The following is a 21,828-nucleotide window of genomic DNA, read 5'->3' on the forward strand; positions in this document are numbered from 1 at the left end:
TAGCTAAATGTTTATCCATTTTATTGATCTCAAAGAACTAGCTTTTAATTTCACTGATTTTCTCAATTGGTTTTGTTTTCTATTGCACTGAGTTCTTCTCTAATCTTTTTTCTTTTCATTTGCTCCTTTTGGGTTTTACTTGCTATTATTTTTCTAGCTTAAGGTGGAAGCTGAAGTTATTGAGTCCTTTCCTTTTCTAATACAGGTATTTAATGATATAAATTTCCCTGTAAGTACTGCTTTAGCTGATTCCCACAAATTATAATTTGTTTTCATTTGCATTCAGTTCATTATACATTCTAATTTTTTATTTCGTCTTTTTATGTTTAAGCAATTTGTATCTTTATATTTAAAGTGGATTTCATGGATTCAGTTGGATAAAAAAGATTCACTCTCATAATAAGGGTAACGACAACTTATACTTAATGCAATTACTGATACTGCTGTTTAAATCTACTATTTTACTGTTTATTTTCTATTTGTCCCATTTATTCTTTGTTCTCCTTTCCTTTCTTCTTTTCCTTCCTTCTTTTGGATTATTTTCTATGGCTACATTTTATCATCTTTGTTGGTTTACTAGTTATAACTTTTTCTTTTGTGGTTGCTTTGGGGTTTACAGTATACATTCTTAGCTTATAACATTCCACTTTCAGGTAGTATTATTCTGCTTCACAGTTAGTATAAGAATCTTAAGAGTAGTATGCTTTCATTTCCCTCCCCTCACCCTTGATGATACTCTTCTCAGACATTTCACTTTACATATGTTAACCACACAATACATTGTTATTATTTTTGCTTTAAATATCTATTAGCCTTTAATGAAAATTTAAAATAAGAAAAAAAAGCCTTACATTTGTACACATATTTACCATTTTTGTTGCTCTTTATTCCTTTGCATAGATTTCTATCCAGTACCTTTAACATTTCCTGTAGGGCAAAAGTCTTCTTGTGATAAATTCTTTCAGCCTTTCTAGGTCTGAAAAAGTTTTATTTCATTTTCAAAAGGTATTCTCACTAGGTACAGAATCTAAGTTGAGTTTTTTATTTTCAAAAATTCAGTATTTGAAAATTATTTCAAATATTTTGGGTCTTTTTAAAATTCAGTTGTATAAATCCAATCTCTATTATGCTATCTTGGCCAGAGGCTAAAATTCAATTTCAAGTTTCCCATTTTACCATTTAATTTTTTTCGTGCTTATTTAGCTTTTAAATTCCATGACAAAAAAAAGTTTCATCTTTATGCATAAAGTCACTAAAATTATTTTATTTATCCAACCTCTTTTAATACACATTATGTGCATTTATAGAAAAAGGCAATAGGAAAATATTAACCGATTTAAATACAGCATGTAGCAAAACACACTTTTATGTCTTCTAAATCTGTTTGATAATGATATATAAGAAAACCTGTTACAAGCCATAATGCTTTTATAACCTGTCAGGAAAAAAGATTATAGAAGCACTCCTAAAGCTTTAATACAAACGTATTCTCTGAGCCGCACTAGGACAAAGTAATCTGCTTTTATTTCTTGAAGTAATTATTAGTATGTTTACACTTATTTAATATATCCTTAAAATCTCTCATCACTTAGGGGAAAAAAGTTAGTAAGCTAGCTAGATTTCTTCTTTTTTTTTTAATAGAGTTCTTTTAGTAAATACTTTCATCTCAGAAGTCAAAATTGGGCAGGAGTGCTATATACAAGGTACATAGTTTAAATCTTTGGGACAAAAGACTATAAGAAGGTAAACAAGCCAGTGGCCCTCCTAATCTTATATCACTAAAAATGTAGATCAGAGCAGGCAGATGTACACACCTACATATTATCAAAGAGGTGTAAATTCTTTTGACAATTAACCTTCCTGTTGTGTTTTTTTTAATTTTATTTATTTTATAGTAAGGTCAATAGTATAAAATATTACACACAACACACAAAGAATTAGAGAAAGTTAATGATATAAACCACAAAATAAAATAAACCACACCTCATTTGGGAGAAAAAAAATGGCACTAATACTGTAATATTTAGTATGTAATATGAAATTTTCACTGTTTATAAGTTGAATTATATTGATTGAAACTTTATAGTATAATTTTGTATGTTATTAATTCATGAGATAATCAGCAGATATGCAGTTCTGGTTGAGTCTTATAAACCCTTAAAAGTTTTCATAAAGTGAAATTAGCTAAAAAATACTGACCAGGAGTAGAGATTTGTTAGAAGTATAATACAGTAACATAAATGCAATAGATATAATGTAATCTGTGCAATTCGAAATTCTGAAAATTTTCTTATCAAATGTACAAGTAATAAATAATAGTCATACTGACTTCATCAAGTTAACAAAATAATTATTAATCAACCTTGTGTTTTATTAGTCAACTGCTTAGAAACCCAGAACACCAATTAAAATTACTTTCTCCATAAAAATAGAAGGTATCTCAAACTCTTTAATCATCAAACATCCAAAAAAATTTGGAAGGCAACTGTCAACCAAAAATATTATCTGTTTAAAAGAGGTTATTAAAAAACATACATAATCTATTTTTTTTTCTGCACAATTTTCTTTTCTTATGAAAAAGGGCACTTAGTGTATAGCTAAAGCTTTCAGAAAATAAAGATTCTGTTGGCTTTCCTCTTAGGCAGATGACACAGTGTACAGTTTTTAATATAAAAATATAAATATTTTTGACAGAAAAGATGAAATAGTGGTTGGTATACAATCCCATCACCTTTTTACTTGAAAAAAAATTTTCCCAGAGGCCATGAAAACAATACTGAATCTATATAGCTCTGTGTTGCCAGAAGCTTCCCAAATTACAAAACATTAAAGTATTCACTGAAATTTCAAAAGTGTGCCCGTAGTCTTTTGTTTTCTTCTCGTAGTCTTTCAATTTCCGCCACTAAACCTTCATTCACTGAGTATCTTTCCAACAAAGAGTGCATTTCATTCTAGAAAAGGGGAAAAAAAAGCTTTTAAAATTATTGCCATTTCATTTATTTGGCAAGCCGTTTTACATATTTTCAGCTATCATGTTTCTCATGTTCGATTAACTAACTGAATGATTTTTTTTTTAACTTAACCACCCTTATTACTTTGTTAATATAAATGAAAGAGCACTGGTGAAATTTATATATTTGGAAAGCTTATATTTGCACATTTCGGAAGCTTTTTGCTTACTTACTGCAAAAAAAAAGCTGTGAAAAAGTAGCTATCATACTTTTTTGTCATACTATCATATCATATGTTTGTAACTATCACAGGTTACAAAGAAGGGTGACTAGTTAAAATCTATTTTACTTATTAAATTCCTAAAACTCCCTGTTTATTTCTTAGCAATTAGATATAACTAAGTAAAAATACATCACCCCTTTATGGACTTTTTAGATCCACAGCTATGCTCACTTACAATAAAATATGTCAATACATACCAATTGCATATGAAACTGTTTAATCATCTCCACTTGCAAATTCACAATATCCTTATGGCATGCTTCTCTAGGGAAGAATGTAAAATATTTATTAGAATTATAACAGTTTTACCAGCTCTAGATCATTCAAGAAAATGGCTAAACTCTTATCGTTTCACGTTACTGTTAATAATTATTATTACAATAGTAAAAATACCACTGCACCTAGTATTTATTTACTCTGTGCTAGGCACTGTTTCTTGTACTTCAGATGTAAGAACTCATTTAATCTTCACAACTAGGTGCAATTATTACCTCCATTTTACCAGTGAAGTAACTGAGTCACAAAGTAGTTATAACTTATCCAATGTCACACAACTAGTAAATGGTGGAGTAGGATATAACCCCAGACTGTCTACCTCCAGAACTCTCATTATACTACATTCCTTAATACAGAAATTATCATTAAGGAAAGACACAGGTTTATATTACAATGAAATACAGATAATGCTCTAGGTTATAATGTTTTAACTATTATCAATGTTTAAGCTATCAAAAAAAAAAAAACTTCCAGCAGAATGAAAAGAGCCTATTTGGGTGTTTGTAACAGAGGTTACTCAATAAAATGCAATTAATTCATGCCTACAAAAGCCATAAAAGTGGGAATTCCCTGGCATCCCAGTGGTTAGGACTCAGCACTTTCACTGCCGTGGCCCAGGTTCAACCCCTGGTCAGGGAACTAAGATCCTGCAAGCCACACGGTGCAGCCAAAGAAAGACATAAAAGTTATGAAGTATAACAATAAAAGGAACATTCAGCCACCTGCCACACAACTTATGGGCTAGAACATTACCAAAATCATAGAAGCTTCCTGTGTGCTCCTCTCTGACTCCAACATTTACCTCTTGGGAGAAGCCTAAGAAAGAAGTCACTACGCTGCTGAATTTTGTTTGAGCAAAGAAATGTTTTAAAAAGAAATATATATATATGTATGTTTGTATGTATAACACAGAATCTGTAGTCAGTCTATTTTCGTTGTGCTTGCTTTTGAGCATTACAAAAAGGGTACCATATCCTATGTAGGCTTGAGTAGCGGACATTTAAAAAATAATCCAGTATCATGTTTTCAAGTTTCATATTCTACATATCTGTAATTCACTGATTTATACTAGTGTGTACATTCTCCTGTCAATTTGAATTGTTTTCAAGTGTTTATTATTACAATGTTGTTATAAATAATCATGTATATGTCTTCCAACCCACATGTGCCAATTTCTGTAGACGATATATCCAAGAGTAGATATGTTGAGTTATAGGTATGATCCAGAGGTACACTGCTCAGACTTACAAAATAACAGAAATTATTTTCCAAAGTGGTAGTATCAATGGACACACTCATCATCAGTATAACAGAGCTCATCTAGCTTTACATCCACACCAAGACTTGGTGTTACCAAGCTTTTTACAATATTTTCCCATCTACTGGGTGTGAAATGGTATCCCACTGCATTTTCAGTTGTCTGATTAGTTTGTAGGGCTGAGCATCTTTCCTTATGTTCATATACCATTCCTCTTCTGTGAAATGCTTGCCTATGTCTTTAAACTATTTTTCTACTGAATGTCTTTTTTAAAAAAATTATAAGAGTTCTTTACATAATCTGATCCTTTATTGGTTATATGAGTACTGCAGATACCTTTTGTCTTTTCATTTTATTCATAGTGTCCTGGGATAAACAATTCCTATTAATATTCTCAAATTTACTAACCTAATATTAATGTAAATTTATCAATCTATTTTTATAGGTAGTGTACCCTCTTATTTTTAAGTAACTTCTCAAACCCTGAAGTCATATATTGATATAAATTCTCTTACAATGCCTAAAATGTTTCCATTTACATTTAAACTTTTACCCTGTATGGAATTGATTTTTTAAATAGCATGCAACAGGGATATATACATTTCCTCTGTCATATATCACATTTCCATATATACATAGGCATTTTTGGGGGGGGTGCCTATTTGATCCCTTTGGACAATTTGTCCACCCTGTGTTAATGATACACTTTTTTTTTTTTTTTTTTTGCGGTATGCGGGCCTCTCACTGTTGTGGCCTCTCCCGTTGCGGAGCACAGGCTCCGGACGCGCAGGCTCAGCGGCCATGGCTCACGCAGCCCAGCCGCTCCACGGCATGTGGGATCTTCCCGGACCGGGGCACGAACCCGTGTCCCCTGCATTGGCAGGCGGACTCTCAACCACTGCGCCACCAGGGAAGCCCAATGATACACTATTTTAATGATAGCCTATCTATCTGACAAACTAGTCCGCTTCAACCTTATTCTTCTCCAGTGTCTTGGTTATTCCATATCTTCCTTCTTTCATATACATTTTGGAATTATCTCATCATCTTCCAAAAAACCCAGTTGGGATTTGATTGGAATTGCATTCAATCTATAGACCAAGTTAGAAGAACTGACAGCTTCATAATATCTTCCCATTTAAGTGTTAATGCTTTCTAATAAATTTTTTTTTAATGTTTTTCCACACACAGATCTTTACCATCTTTGGTTAGATTTATTCCTAAGTACCTTATTTCTTCTGTTGCAACTAAAAGATATTTTAAAAAATTTGTTTCTCTTCTGCTTTGAGTTATGACAAGAGCTGTATTAAAAAACAAACACAAACAAACAACAACAAAAAAAAGTGAAGGCATCGTAGAACCACTAAAGTAGCCAGGATTGGAGGGACCACGGTCTTGTAAAGAAGGCAAGTCTACTAGGTAACCTCCACATTTACCTCTGCTTTTCCCTCTGCGGGATGTGCTGATTCCACATTATGAGAAAAAGAGGCTGAGATGAGAGCAGTGGCCTGGAGTTTGAGACAGTCTCACTTGGTTGGGGAGTATTAGAATTCAGAACTCCCAAGGCAGCCAGCACTGCAAGGTCCAAGATTCTGGAAAGGGGGTATACCTGTAGAAAGTAAACCTGAATCTGTGCAATTTCCCCTCAAGACATCTTTGACTCCTAAGCAATGCCTGTACTGAGTTAGATGGCAGGAAAACAAACATAAAGTGGCAGCTAGGGCTTCCCTGGTGGCGCAGTGGTTGAGAGTCCACCTGCTGATGCAGGGGACACGGGTTCGTGCCCCGGTCCGGGAAGATCCCACATGCCGCGGAGCAGCTAGGCCCGTGAGCCATGGCCGCTGAGCCTGCGCATCCAGAGCCTGTGCTCCGCAACGGGAGAGGCCACAACAGTGAGAGGCCCACGTACCGCAAAAAAAAAAAAAAAAGGCAGCTAAAGAGGAGAAAAGGATTTTGAGAGCCCTGTGATGAAGAATTGGAGGTTTAAGCTTGGGACCCACCAAGATAAAAAGGCCTGGTGAATACTCCAGACATTCAGCTCACATCTTAAAAGGGCACAGACTAAACCCTAGGAATAAAGGCAAACCAGAAATAAAATAGCCCTAAGAAAACCTAAAACCCAGGAAATGATCTGCTTGCCAGAAGAAACTTAAATCTTTTTTAAAGACAACAGAAATAAACCCACAGACTTCTGCTTAGGATGTTAGCTCCCCAGCCCTAATAATGAGAACAAGCCAGATAACCTATAAATTCATACATTTTAAATAAATTCAACTTTGAGAGTGCAAAGAAATCTAAATGAACTAAAATCCAGAAGAAGACAGACCCACAGCTGTTTTCATCCTAGACAGGGCAGCAGGGGAAGAAAGCTGCCACTGATAGGCTAAAGAGAACTAGCTGAAATTTTTATAGATTTTTAAAGGTCAAGTGAAGACTGTCAAGACAGTTTAGAATCCCAAGGAGTCCCAGCCGAAAATAAAGTCTCCATTCCCTCAACAACTTTTTGCTACAGGCCTTCACTGAGTAAAAATTAGGGGCAGAGCAGGAGGGCTGAGAGAGACAGCCCCTAGGGCACAGATGCACAGAGCCTGGTGAAGACTTAGGGCAGGGGAGGAGAACTCACAGTAACCCCTCTGAAGCACTCCAGGCCATCACAGAGAAGTCAGCCTCCAGAGGTGAGGGAGAATGGCTAGCAGAGAGCCTCTCAATAGCCTACTCTGTCCCTCCGTTGTAAGGTACAGGTGGCAACACCTACTGGAGACTGAAGTCAGAGCAGGCGAATTTGCAGAAATCCTCTGAGCCATTCTGGGTCCTCTAAGCAGAGGCTGCCTATGGCTGACAGAGGGGCAGAAGAGCAGAGAGAGGCCCCTACCCACCCTCAATCCCCAGGTACAGGCACACAAGGCATGATTTCTTTCTAAATTTGCCCCAGAAGAACTTCTCCCTTTCTGTGTTTTCAACATTGCTTTATTCACATTATATTACAGCTGTAACCAGACAATTCTGCCATTTTGCCCTATATATGCATTCCTGAAATATCTCATATATTTTAAAAAACTGTTTATGGAAAAATAATAGGACCAGATTTTTTTAAACGTGGTATGTACATATAACGGAGTATTATTCAGCCTTAAAAAAGAAAGAAATCTTGACATGTGACGTGGATGAACCTGGAGGGCATAATGCTAAGTGAAATAAGCCAGACACAGAAGCACAAATACTGCATGATCCCATTTATATGAGATATCTAAAATAGTCAAACTCATGGAAGCAAAGAACAGAATTGTGGGTGTCAGGGGCTGGGGAGAAGGGAAAACAGGGAGTTGCTAATCAACAAGTTTAAAATTTCAATACACAAAGTAAGTTCAAGAGGACTGCTGTTACAATATTGTGTCTATAGTTAACAATACCGTATACTGCACACTTGAAAATCCAAGAGGGTAGATCTCATGGTAAGTATTCTTACCACAATAATACTGAAAAAGCAAAAAAAAAAAAAAAAGGAAAGAAAATAACAGGATTTAAGGAGAAAGGACTTGGGCAGACCACTCAAAACCTATATAATCTTTGTAACCTGAGCACTAACAAAAACAATTAAATCCTAATAAAAATACTAGCATAGTTTAAATATTGAATAATCAAAGATTTTACCTTAAAAAAAAGTGAGGGTCATTTGGTAAAAGGGGAAAGAAGATAGAAGAAAGGATTGGGGCTGTCAAGCATGGAGGCAAGGATAAAATGCCCAAAGATGGGGAAAAAAAATCACAAAATAAGCACTTCCTAACACAAAGCACATAGCCAAGCCAAATTAAGAAGAAGGGAATAGGAAGAGATGGACATGGATAGGTGATTTGCTGCCTTTACCTGTGTTCATGTACTTTGTTCTGGTGGCTGTTACATGAACCACCAAAATTTCCTTATCATGTTGTCATTACTGCCCTATTTACAAATGAGTTAATTCACATCAAAGAAACACACATCATAGCAGCCCACACTATACCTACCCTAATTAAACTATAATGCTTTTGTGGGCAGATCATCCGTTTTTGTATCCTTAGTATCAGTACATACTAGGCACATTATAAACGTCAAAATGATTATTTTTCTTTAAAAATATATTTGTTAACATTTAAAATTTTTTTTCAAAACATTTTTAACATTAAAAAGAAACATGCACCAACAAAAACTGCACATCTTCTCCAACATTTTTGCCCACGGTATTCCAAATCTGAGCAAGAGTACTAAGTAGCTAAAAGTCAGAAAAGGAAAAAAAATGCAAAAGATTCTAGTAATTGAAAATAGCTTTCAAAATATATTGAGATGACAGGTAAAAGGAACCAGCATTCTAGAACATTCTTACAACGTTCAAAATTCAAAGAATGAGAGACAAGGACAGATCCAGGCAAGAACTTTTTAAAATTAAGTATTACATTCTAATGCATTCTACTTGAAAATATTCAGAAATCCTTTAAAAAATATCTTTACTACATTACTGCACATAGCATACTTAACAGGTGATCTATAAATATTGTAAGAATCCCATTTGAGCTTACCAGAATCTGTCCATAGTTTGATGATGAACAAGATCCACAATGGCAGCCAGCCTGCTACACCATCCTGCCAAGTTATCTAATAACTGCCCTAGGGAAATGTGCCTTTTCCTAGCTGATATAAAATAAACTCAACACTTCAAGATCAACAAAACTCATATTTTCTATGGTTTTATGGACCCCAGAACTTAGGCAAAAGTAGTAACCACAAACATTACTCATAGTTACAGTTTTACACCTAATAAAAAAAGCTAGTCAAGGTCTAGATAATTTCTCAATTACCTAAAGTCATCCAATGTTTCCTGTATCATGTTCTGAATAAAACGGATTTGAACAGATGTCAATGGTGCATTTGGCCGATTATTTCCAATGGTATCAGCTATTTTTTCTGATAGTGAACTGGCAACTCCAGCAGTGACAGAAGATGCTATCTTTGGATCTAAAATTAAAAATGGACAAAATATTAATAGTCAACTTGGACTAAGAGACATCAAACACTTCTAAATATGATTTGGCAAGAGAAAACTTAAAAAACTGGTAAGAAACAGTGATCTTGTGACATTTAGAAAAGTTCAGTCTGGAATACAAATCTTAGAAACTTTCAATGACATTATTTCTAATAAGTCATTTCTCTCTCTATCTATCTACCTACCTAAACTGCCAACTGTCTAATGTAATAACATATGACAGAGGAATTAATCTTGAAGAATCTCTGAATCATTTTCTCTTACAAAAGATGAATGTGACAAGCCACACCACAAACTAGATAAACCAAGACTATTAGAAACAAACAGAAGGGACAGAGGAGTAAAGTAGTTCTACAGGCAAGGCCCTAGAGTTTAAGCTAATGCAATATATCCACAGAAATCTTAAAATATAGGTATCTATATAAAAGAGCTACTACTATACAAAGAGTTTTTTGTATAGGTAACTCTTATCGCTGAACCTAATATCACTTTAAATGTGATGGAGTTTTTAGGGTCTCTGCCATGAACTCTATAGACAGAACTTTAATATGGAAAAGACAAGACAATTTCAGGTACTTAATGACCCATTTTCAAAGGGTCCTATATTCCTATCTGTACCATAGTAGATCAAGACACTTACATATTGGATTAAAAATGAAATTCACACCCAAAGAGTACCCAATCAATGTGGCTGAATTTAACATTTCATACCCATTTCATCGTCTTCTAGTAAGAGAGTCACACACTAGAGAAGTGTCATAAATTTTAAACTCCTTGAACTTTTTCGTCTATGATCACTCTCTTAACTTACCCTTTTCAAGTTAAATACTGCGAGTTTTCAACTTAGCACTCAAACATCAGGAAGTTTTATGTACTTACTTGGAGTTGAGGATCCATTGACTGGAAGTTCATATATAAACTGGCCTTCAATTTCTTTTTCTGGCTTTTCAAATTTCTCAGGACTTCTTGTTTGGTTGGATGATGGAGAGGTACTTAGATTTCCAGTTTCAGCACCAGAGATCAACTTTGCAAACTTCACATTTAAAATAAACAATTAATATATAAATTCTGGTTTTATCCATATTATCCATATAATTTGTATCTACTTTTCTCTTTTTTCCAGTAAGTACGGTCAGAAAAAGGAAGAATAGAAAGGTATCTTGAAGGAGAAAAAAACGTTGCTAGGGCCAGTGGCAAAATAAATCAACTTTACTAATCAAAAACACTTTCAATGATAACATGATAAGCAAAAGCTCATTTGCTAAGAATCTGCAGTTGAGTATCATTTAAAGTGGCAATCACAGGCCAAAAAACTAAACAAATAAATCCCCAAACTCTCACGGGATAACTGGTCAGAAATATTTCAAAAATAAGTCAAAAGACTTTTTTGTACTTCTTAAATGGTAACTTTTCAATATCATTCTAAAAAATAAAAATGAAAATAGACATACTGCACAATAGACTCTATTAGATTACAGCAGAGGGTAATGATGATGAAATACCTTCTCAACACCATCAATTTGCTCTAAGACTTAGAGTAAAAGACTTGACCACCAACTTGGTGCTTTGTGCTACAATGGAAATACATTCTAAAAGAAGTCAGGTATAAAATATTCTTACACAGACAGTTAAATCAAGTATCTTGTCTTAGGAAACAAACAGTGTAAGATTACACCTGCTGTTACCTCCAACATATCCAAAGACAGATTTCAAAAGTATTCTTCAGTTTTTAACATGTGACATCAAGATTTAAGAATATTTTCTACCTAGTAAGTGCACAGCACTGTCAGTAATTAGGACATATCCAGTGGCAGCTGCCTGCTTTCTAGTGATGAGATGCATTATACTTGCTAGTGATAAACACACACAGTGAGTTCAATATCATTTATAGGCAGATACCTGCTTGAAGGAGTCTTTAGATTCCTGTTTTCCCAGATACATTTTCTTAGATTCAGCTGTCAGATCATGATTTTCATTTTCTTCTTTCCCTGGAGACCCCATAAAGACATTAAGAGGACTAGAATGCAACACTGAAGTGCTTGAAGGTACTGGATTTTTTCTTGGAGGAAACACTGAGTTCAACTGTGGTAGAAAGTCAAGGCCTGAAAAAGAGGAGAAAAAAACTAGCACTTATATGGGATGTTCCCCAAACTTGGATATTTAAGAAAAGCACTTAACACAATAGACATGTTAATACGGTAGAAAGACATGGGATTTCGATTCAGAAGACAGGTTCACTTATCAGCTCTACCCCTTAGTTCATTTGAGTTTTTGGGTAAAAGTCGTAAAACTCTCTGTGACTGTTAAGTGATCTGTAAATGTGAATGATGATATCCACCTCCCTGAGCGGTGAGGCTTAAAAGAGATATTGTATGTGAAGATACATTGAAAACTGCAAAATACAATGAATGTTTTAGTAAATAAAAGTTTTTGACAAAATTGTTAATTTGTATATCTCTGTGGTATATCTTGGTAGGTAGCCTCTAAGATGGTTCCTCATGATCTCCGCCTCCTACCACGGATCCAGGGCCTTGTGTAATCACCTCCCTTGGAATGTGGGTTGGACCTAGGAACTTGCTTCTAACGAAGAGTATATAGCAAGAGTGGCAGATCTCACTTCCAAGATTAAGTTACAAACACACTGTGGCTTCCATCTTGAGTGCCCTCTCACTTTCTCACACCAGCCCTGAGAGAAGCCAGCTGCCGTGTTGTCAGCTGCCCTGTGGAGAGGCCCACGTAGGTAGGAACTGATATCTTCCGCCAATAGCCACATGAATGAGTTTGGAAGCAGATCCTTGCCCAGTCAAGCCTTGAGATGACTGCAGCCCTGCTGATACCCTAATTAAAACATCATGAGACATCTGAGGCCAAAGGTACCCAACTAAGCCATGCTTGGATTCTTCACCCACAATTATGAGATGGTAAGTGTTCTTTTAAGCTTCAAAATATTGGGGTAATTTGTTTGTTACACAGCAGTAGATAACACAAAATCACTTTTAACTTTGATAAAAATACTTCTCAACAGTTCTTACCATCTCCTTTGCCTACGGACTCATCACTTCCTTTGTTAACTACAGCATCTATAATAAAATTAGAAAATAAAATTTAAAAAATAGTGAAAAAGAAGCCATAGCAATTTAGGCTTCCTATTCGTTCCCCAAAGAGTTCAGGGACTGATAGTTTTAAGAAGAAAAATCTGAGTGAAGGTAAAGCTAGTATTCATATAAACTTCCCTTTTCATTCTTTCAGCTTCAGGCATAGCAGCAAAGATAGTTCTATGTATAGAGTCATTTAATGAGGCAGCAAGGTATACTAGAAAAAGCACTGGAGTAGGCTCCAGAGACCTGTAATCCAGTTCTGCTTATACCACTGAATAGCCCTGTCACCTTGGACAAGACTTTAATATAATTATGCTTCAGTTTCTGTACCTATATAACGGGGACAAAGCCCTGACCATTTCACAAGACTGTTTTGAGGATCAATTGAAATAATGTAAAAATATTTTGTAAGCAACACAATGTTATTAAAAATATAAGGTTTCATTAAAATTTTTTCAATGGTAGAACATTTTTAAGAATATTTCAATACTGTAATATTATTCATTTACCAAATAATAACCAAAAATTGCTTAACTCCATTTTAACAGATTAATAGAAAAATGGGCAAAGGTCATTAAAAAATTCACCAGAAATTCACATGGCCAATAAACTGATTATCATACATGATTATCATATTAGTAGGACTATCATCCATCTCTCCATCCATTCATCTAGCTGCATGTGTGTATTATACCTAGTAATTGCACAACACAGACACTTTTATATAAGTTACTCATTTTTTCCTAACAAAAGCAGAGGTACTCTTATTTAAAAGATGAAGAAATTGAAGCACAAACAGATTAAGACTTTTACCTAAGTAGTGTTGAATCTTTGAGATTAAAACACAAATCTCTTGACAGTGAAAACCAGTACTATATTTAGTATCCATGTCTTTTTCTTATCAATAATATCAAACTCTAATAAACGAAGGGCCTATGGCTCAAATTCTAATCATATCTTTTTAAACAGCAAAAGCAATTAAAAAGGAATTTATAGCCTTTATTACTTTCAAAAACCATTAAAAAGGATTTCATTTATAACTCAAACACTTTCAAAAAGCCCCTTCAATTAAAAAATTACTCCAGCAGTTCTCATAAACAAAGCTCCACAATTGGGTACTAAACTCCAAAACCTTTCTCAACTCCAGCCCAAGCCACTTTTACCTCCTTTGCCCACATCTCTCCTCTCTTTACCCCTCAACTAGGTAGTATGACCTCTCTTCATCGTGAAAGGAATCCTTCCTCTTTTATTAGATGGAAGATAGCAATTTGACCGGGCAATTCAAGGAGTCATTTTCAAGCTGGGGTAAGGCAGAAGACACTCAATGATTCTGTACCACTACATATATATTTATTCTTTCTGCTTATGAAATTAGTTGAAGAAAATTTTGAAACCAGACAATTTTAAAGTAAAAAGTTAAATTTTATAAGATCATGAGTGGATGTTATCATTTAAACACCCTGCTACTGATGACATTTAGATTCACTCCTGTTTTTCAATACTATAAATAAACAGTAAACACACAAATCTCTGTGGGCTTCTCTGAATATTTTCTTAGGTAAATTTATAGAAATGGAATTAACAGGACAAAAAGAATGAATATTTAAGTCTGCCAAATCGTCTTCTAGAAATTAACCCATACTGTTAACAATACTGCTATTAGTAGTGAGACTATCCCAGTAAAGAAAACAGTATGAACATTAGCACCAAAAGAGCACAGCCAAACCATATGCCTAGTTCATATAGAGTGAACGACGATATATGTTTCCGTTTAACAAACTGGCAAAGGTTTTTTTTTGGCTTTTTTGGCTTTTTTCTTTTTAATGGCAACGTCTACTAGCAATGGGGAGTGTGTGTGTGTGTGTGTGTGTGTGTGTGTGTGTGTGTGTGTGTGTGTGTGTGTATGTGACTTTCATACATAGTTAGTGTAAAAGATGAGGCAATCTAACCCCCAGCTATATTTCTCCATGAAAACATTTAATACCAGTTAAATACTAATAATCAAAGAAACAAACAAATTTTTTTATGCTAGGAAGGTATTTTTTGCCTATCAAAATATCCAAGATTTGGGGAAGATTTATTTAGAAGTAGATACAAGTAAAAGATTGCCTATGGAGGCAAAACTTCCTTTAAGAAACTTCTGTGGAAATTAAAATGCTAACTTGAGAGCTATTTGCTTGGTTCCCATGTGAAAATTACTAGCATATATTTTGGAATGATAACATTTGAAATATCTGGGCAAAGGGAAATATACCATCTCAGGGACTGAGAAAATTAGCAACTGTCATGAATAGAGTGAGACTGAAGCTATTATCCACATCTTTTAGCCAGAATAAAAATGTCATGACGACCCAAGCAAGAGGACATGATCCTCTGATCTGAACAGACTTACCATCTCTGATAGGTGAGAACATGTCACCTAAACTACTTTTTCCAGTATCATCAAAGCTGGAGAAATCCTGGGTTTTCCCACTCTCTGTTTCCTTAGATAAAATATCTGTGTTTATGCTTCGAGGCAGACCTTATAGAAATTGGATATAAAAATAAACATTTTTATTATTTCTCATAATAAATTTATCATGAGAAGCTAGGCTCTAAAAATGAATGCCTTACCTATATCATTGGTAACACTACAACTGTGGGCATCAGGAAGAGAAAGCAGAATATAACAATAGCTCAGTTAAACATCCTTTTCATGGAATGAAGGGCTCCTCAAAAGCAAATAACTTATTTGCTCATATAACACCACTTTTTAAATCTACTTTGATAGAACTTTTCTAAATAATTCATGTACTTTTCTTAAACAACTTATTTTTGTTAGTGACTGACTCACTGTTAGGATCATCTACCAGTGATTAAAAAAAAAAGTCTCTAAGGCATATAGTACAATGCCTAACATATAGCAGTTTTCAAGCAACGTTATTTCCTTTCCCCAGCTTGCAGTGAATGGGTCTCTTTTTTCCCCTTTTTATTTTTTTCTTCACTAACAGTGGGAACCGAACACTGCTCTCAGCGTTACTGACCTTAAATAACTTCATTAACCTTGGGATAGTTTACTGAGAGGAAGGAAACCAGAATACCAAACTCATAAAGAATAGTACAGTAGACAACAATAAAGAGGCATGCAGTTTACTTCCTCTCTCAGTATATATTGCATGACTTTAGGGCAAGGACATTATAATAGGAACTCTGCAGGCTCCGTAACTTCTTGCTCATTTCTGGGTCAAGGACTGAGTTCTAGAGATTCAAGAACTTTGATGAAATCTTGGCATTTGAATCGGTAGCATATTACTGTCTTACATTTTTAAAACTGTTTTATTTGCCATCTTGGTCCCAAATGAAAACTGAAAAGCCTGGGATAAAAACAAAGATTAGCTTTGTTCACAATATTCAAAAATGTCCAAGCCTGGCTAATGAAATAAACCTAATAACCTCACAAAAGTTATGACCAAACATTTGTACATCACTGTCATTGAAGGGTGTTTATACCAAGAGTGTAATCGGTTATAAAGAAGAAATTTCTCTCCCTTTTCTAGGTCCTCAACATGTTTGATGCATAACTCTAGTCTCTGGAACTTTATGAAGTAGAAGCTTGGTATCATCTGAAAATAGTGCTAAAGCCTTATTTTTCTCTTCTTAAATGGCTGTTTCCTACTGAAAATGAGCACTAGCAACAAGTCTGCAGACAGCGGTTCTTTTTTAAAAATATATTTATTTTTTTTTGGCTGTGTTGGGTCTTCAAGGCTGTGCGCGGGCTTTCTCTAGTTGTGGCGAGTGGGGGCTACTCTTCGTTGCGGTGCGCAGGCTGCTCATTGCAGTGGCTTCTCTTGTTGCGGAGCATGGTCTCTAGGCGCACAGGCTTCAGTAGTTGTGGTATGCAGGCTCAGTAGTTGTGGCTCGCGGGCTCTAGAGTGCAGGCTCAGTAGCTGTGGCACACCAGCTTAGTTGCTTCGTGACACGTGGGATTTTCCCGAACCAAGGATGGAACCCATGTCCCCTGCATTGGCAGGCGGATTCTTAACCATGGCACCATCAGGGAAGTACCTGCAGAGGTTCTTTTCAATAACTAAATTAGGACACCTTCAGTAGAAGCCATACGAACTTATTTCAAATTTTAAATTTATTTTACACCATGCTTAAAGTAATAGCAATAATGATGATCATAACGACAATATTAGCAACACTATAATTTACTGAGTGCCTACATGTGCTATGCCCTTTTGATATTTTCTCCGATTTTCACAATAACCCCAAATGTTAAATATTATCTATGGAAGAGAAAAATGAGAAAAAAGCATGGTTAAGAAAACTGCCTACTAATAAGAACCTGCTGTATAGCACAGGGAACTCCACTTTGCTGTACAGCAGAAACTAACACAACATTGTAAAACAACTATACCCCAATAAAAAATATATATATAAAAAAGAAAACTGCCTAAAGTCATCCAGGCAGGAAGGTGATAGATCTGAGACTGAAGTCTAACATACTCTCAATGTTTCACAGGGGGGAAAATGTACATGTGTGTCAGTTGAGAGAGAGAAAATGATGCAGCAAATGTGGTAAAATTTATAAAATGATGAATCTGCTAAAGGATATACTAGAACTCAAGAGTTCTTTGTATTATTATTGAAACTTTTCTGTGAGTTTGCAATTATTTCAAAGTAAAATCAATAAACCGAAATTTGTCTTTGTGGGTAAGCACGCATTTTGCCAGAAACTGCTAATCAGCCAAGAATTATCATTAATTGGTGGCCCTGCAGACCCAAGTCTTCCATATCTAATTAATGCTGCCATTGTTACACATAAACTTCCTTATTAAAAACTAAATGAAAGACATTGAGACTTCAGAAAGTTTACAATAAATGAGAGAATCTTTATTTTAATTTTTGAAAATTATGAATAAAATAAATAATAATTTTTTAAACTAACACCAACTTTCATAACATAGTTAATTCAACATCTTGGCAAACATTATTTCTTCTTTTAAACAGATAGCAATAGTATTAGTTTCTAGGAGTTCTTAAATAAGGACCTTATTATTTTTCTACATAATATATAATGATTTTTATGTAAGGATGATACAGATATTCAAAGATAATTTATAGTGAATATACTTATTATATTTTTTAAAAAATTCTACACTACCAAGACTAACAAATTAAAGTTTTGCTTATACTTGGGAATAGTAAACTCATACTGAAAAAGCACCAACAAATATTTGTGCTCAATTTAAGTACTTGTCCTGAAAATTCAAAAAGACATGAGTACATTCATTTCTGGTAAGAATACTTTAGAGACATACTGGTATATCATGCAGACTTTTAAAAATATGTTGAAAGTTGACAGTATAGCATAACTTCTTAAAATAAAAACAAAAAGGCTTTCAGGAATTTAGGGAATTACCATCTTTATTGTAGGCAAAGAATATCTTCTACAATAAGTATGGGGAAGCTTATCACCATATTATACCTTCACAAAGTCTAAATGAACTCTTCTTTAAGAACTGTTTCATCAATACGATTATCAGAGTAGAAGAAATTCCTTAAAAATTTCAACATTTTCATTTACTTTTATTTAACAAATGACTAATTTACGGCTTAATATGTGCGAGGTACTATTCAGTACTTAAATATATTCATTTTATCACCTGACTTACTTTCCAGTCTGAAAAATGAAGTATAGGGGCCATTAATAGCTTTTTTTTTTTTTAACTGAGATCAAATCATAATGAAAGCATCAAAGTTTCATATTATCTACTGATTAATCTAAAAGCACAATGAAAAGTCATCTAGTCTGTAGCGGTACTTCTGAGAGGGCATTATTCTGTTTTTAAAATATCCTACAACGGAAGTTCAGCTAAACAGAGTAAGTGAAGTACCTTTCATTAACCTTTTAAACATTTATAGCTAAAGTTAAATTTTTCACTTTTTCAATTTTCACTATCTACTAAAAATTTTACCTAAATACTCAAGTGAATTTAAGTTCTAGGTTCTTAAAGAAAGTGATAATGATATCCATTTGGGGAGGAGACAGGATGGGAACTCCAAATACTAGATATAAACAACATTTACCTGCTTTGTCTTGAAGAGCAACTGTTCCTTTCCCCACAACTGCTGTCGTGGGCTGTGGCAGAACTGTGGCAATGGAAGTGGTAGCTGCTTCTCTGACAACTCCAGAATTCTGGACTCCTCCACTAGCAGTGCTCACGTTAACAGTACGTTTGTTCACAGCTGTGGGCTTATTTGAACAGCCTTTATTTAAACCTGACTGAAATGGAAGGGAATATTTAAAAGATCAGGTTTCTAATGCTCCACACGAGACATTAATATTTCATAAATTCCCTATTAGTTTAAAAAATATTGTTTTTCCCTTAGAAATCTTAAGCTTGCTGGTGGATGTGAGAGTTTCCCTCTGAACCATAAAAACCTTTTAATATTTTTGAAGAGAGAGAAATGTGAAAAGTGCAAAAAAAGTTTTAAAACTAAGTATCAAATGGATTTGTACTAAAATTATTTACAATGCTTTGATATAAAAATTATTATGAAGCAAAACTACACCGTGTTTAATTGACAACATATGATTTCTATATTCAGAACTAGATTTATTTAGTAAAATCAAAAATGCTGAAAAGAAAGAAAATATCTTACCTTAGAAAGGACAGTGGAGTACTGAAATGCTATACATTGCACAGATGTCTTATGTGCGCTGATGGTTTTAACGGGTGATTTCAACATCCTTAAATCATATTGATATATTTTCCCACGGGAAGATCCAATAGCCAAAGTGGCTCCATCAGGCATGAAATCTACTGCAGTTAGAGGAGCGTCAGCCACTAAAGTTTTCACTAGCCTTTGGAAAGGAGAGCAAAGTATATGTAGATATGTGAATGTATATATATAAGCTTATACGACATATAAACAACTGTAAACCAAAACCAAAGTTACTTAGATTTCAGCAAAGTTACTTGGAATACGCATCTCAAATGTTTGTTTAAAGCAGAAATGCAGAATTAGACCTGGAGACATTTCTACTACAATGGCATGTAAAGGAACTGCTAAGCACTCCAACCTATTTTTCTATTCACTTCCAATAGATACAATACATTCTATATCTTCTAGAAACAGGACCTATTTCTTTGAGTAATTCTTATTTTGGCAGTGAACGTGATAGAATTCCTGCATGTTACTCCACAAATAAGGGCTCTATAGCCTCAGGGTTAAGGAGGCTCTAAGTATCCCCTTTCCATTTAGTGACCTGCTTAGGCCTCAAGAGGATTATGACCTTTGACAAGGAAGCAGCTGCTACTTTGCTCTTGGTTATGCATCTCTTGACCCAAAAGCTAAAAGGATTCATGAGGTTTAATCCTCCCAGAAGCTAATACAGAAGTATGGATACTGATCTGCTGAAGCTGAACTCCTTGCTGGAGTGTCAGGTATACGAGAGGAATGGTTTACTGTTAGGGTTCTCAGTAAATTAGTTCAAAAAGAAAAGAATAAAAAAAAAAAAAGAAGAGTAAAATAAGTAACAGTAAACTTTAAAAAGGGGCTCACAGTAGGTCCTTCCCTAGCAGTAACATTATAATAATGCCACTTCCTTTCACATGATCATTAGATATTGTTAGGTGTCTTGAATACACCTCTTGCAGTCTTTTTTTTGTTTTTTAAGCTAACCAAGCACACTTATAACTGTAAGAAGAACAAGAAGGCATAACAGACCTAGGTACTTAGAGAATTATGTACCCTTTAGCTCTATATCAGTGGTTCTCAACTGGGGGTAATTTTACTACTTTTAATTTGGGGAGTACTACTGACATCTAGTAAGTAGAGGCCAGGGATGCTGCTGAATATCCTACAATGCTCAGGACAGCTCCCCACAACCAAGAATTATCCAGCCCAAAATGTCAACAGTTTAGAAACCCTGCTCTAGATAATGAATTAATTTTAAAGCAAATTAATCATATTGCTTTAAAAATATACAAATTTAGTTGTATTCTGAAAAAGAGTGATATGCATGCATGCTAAAATAAAGATGTGAAATCATTAACATGCTACCCCTCAACATTCATCATCCAGAAGTACTCTAAAGCAGGGGTCCCCAACCCCCAGGCCACAGACGGGCTCGGGTCCGCGGCCCGCGCTGCACACAGTAGGAAGTGAGCGGACTGAGGGCGAGTGAGCAAAGCTTCATCTGCTGCTCTGCACTCGCATTATGGCCTAAGCCATCTCCCCAACCCCCACCCCATCCCACCCCGTCCACAAAACCGGTCCCTGGTGCCAAGAAGGTTGGGGACCGCTGCTCTAAAGAACACCCACATCTCATCTAGTTTTTTCTGCATGGGAAAAAAAAGAAAATTCTACCTTATTAGATAACAAATACACAAACTTTACATCTTCTAACATTAATCAGAGGTCTATACAAATCACAAATATGGCTGCTAATGAAAGAATTATTTGTTACTAAATTAAGAAATGAGCATGTTATACTTACTTCTTACTTGAAGTGTCATAGAGAATGATTCTTTTATCCAAGCCTATAGTTACAAATAGCAATTCATTGACAGGAGAAAAACAGATGCCTGAACCTGGAGCTTTATGTGTACTGTCAAAGTTATGGTATGGACTCTGACTATTCACATCCCAGAGAGTTACTATTCCATTATCCGAAACACTGCCCAGTAGCGACTTCTTAAACAAGGAATACTTCAAGCGCCGAACAGACTATGAAAATAAAAATAAATTTTACGGAATTGTAAGCATACATAAGAACATTTTATATAAAGTATAAATATGGCCAACCACATTATTCACAAGGGATTTAGAACTTCTCTGGTTTATCGCATAACAGGTTTCAATCATGACAACCATAAAATCATTTAGTGGGCTATAAGATGACCCTAAGACATCTTAATTCTAGTAACTGAATATTTGTCACGATTCTATTATGT

General features: G+C 34.9%; 1 protein-coding gene across 2 annotated transcripts in view; it reads right to left on the reverse strand.

Moving 5' to 3' along the window:
• Positions 1-1,244: 1,244 nt before the first annotated feature.
• NEDD1 (NEDD1 gamma-tubulin ring complex targeting factor) overlaps positions 1,245-21,828 on the reverse strand; it is a 44,972-nt gene continuing 24,388 nt past the window's right edge. For both annotated transcript variants that reach the window (XM_032646372.1, XM_032646373.1), the window contains exons 6-15: positions 21,372-21,601; positions 19,532-19,733; positions 18,956-19,151; positions 15,276-15,404; positions 12,818-12,865; positions 11,685-11,887; positions 10,665-10,818; positions 9,601-9,757; positions 3,432-3,498; positions 1,245-2,951 (exon numbers count right to left, since the gene is read on the reverse strand). In XM_032646372.1, the coding sequence (XP_032502263.1) occupies positions 2,847-2,951; positions 3,432-3,498; positions 9,601-9,757; positions 10,665-10,818; positions 11,685-11,887; positions 12,818-12,865; positions 15,276-15,404; positions 18,956-19,151; positions 19,532-19,733; positions 21,372-21,601 (1,491 nt within the window). In that variant the 3' untranslated portion in view covers positions 1,245-2,846. The remainder of the gene's footprint in view (positions 2,952-3,431; positions 3,499-9,600; positions 9,758-10,664; positions 10,819-11,684; positions 11,888-12,817; positions 12,866-15,275; positions 15,405-18,955; positions 19,152-19,531; positions 19,734-21,371; positions 21,602-21,828) is intronic.

The sequence above is a fragment of the Phocoena sinus genome, chromosome 10, assembly GCF_008692025.1.
Source record: "Phocoena sinus isolate mPhoSin1 chromosome 10, mPhoSin1.pri, whole genome shotgun sequence".
In the NCBI taxonomy this organism is placed as follows: Eukaryota; Metazoa; Chordata; class Mammalia; order Artiodactyla; family Phocoenidae; genus Phocoena; species Phocoena sinus.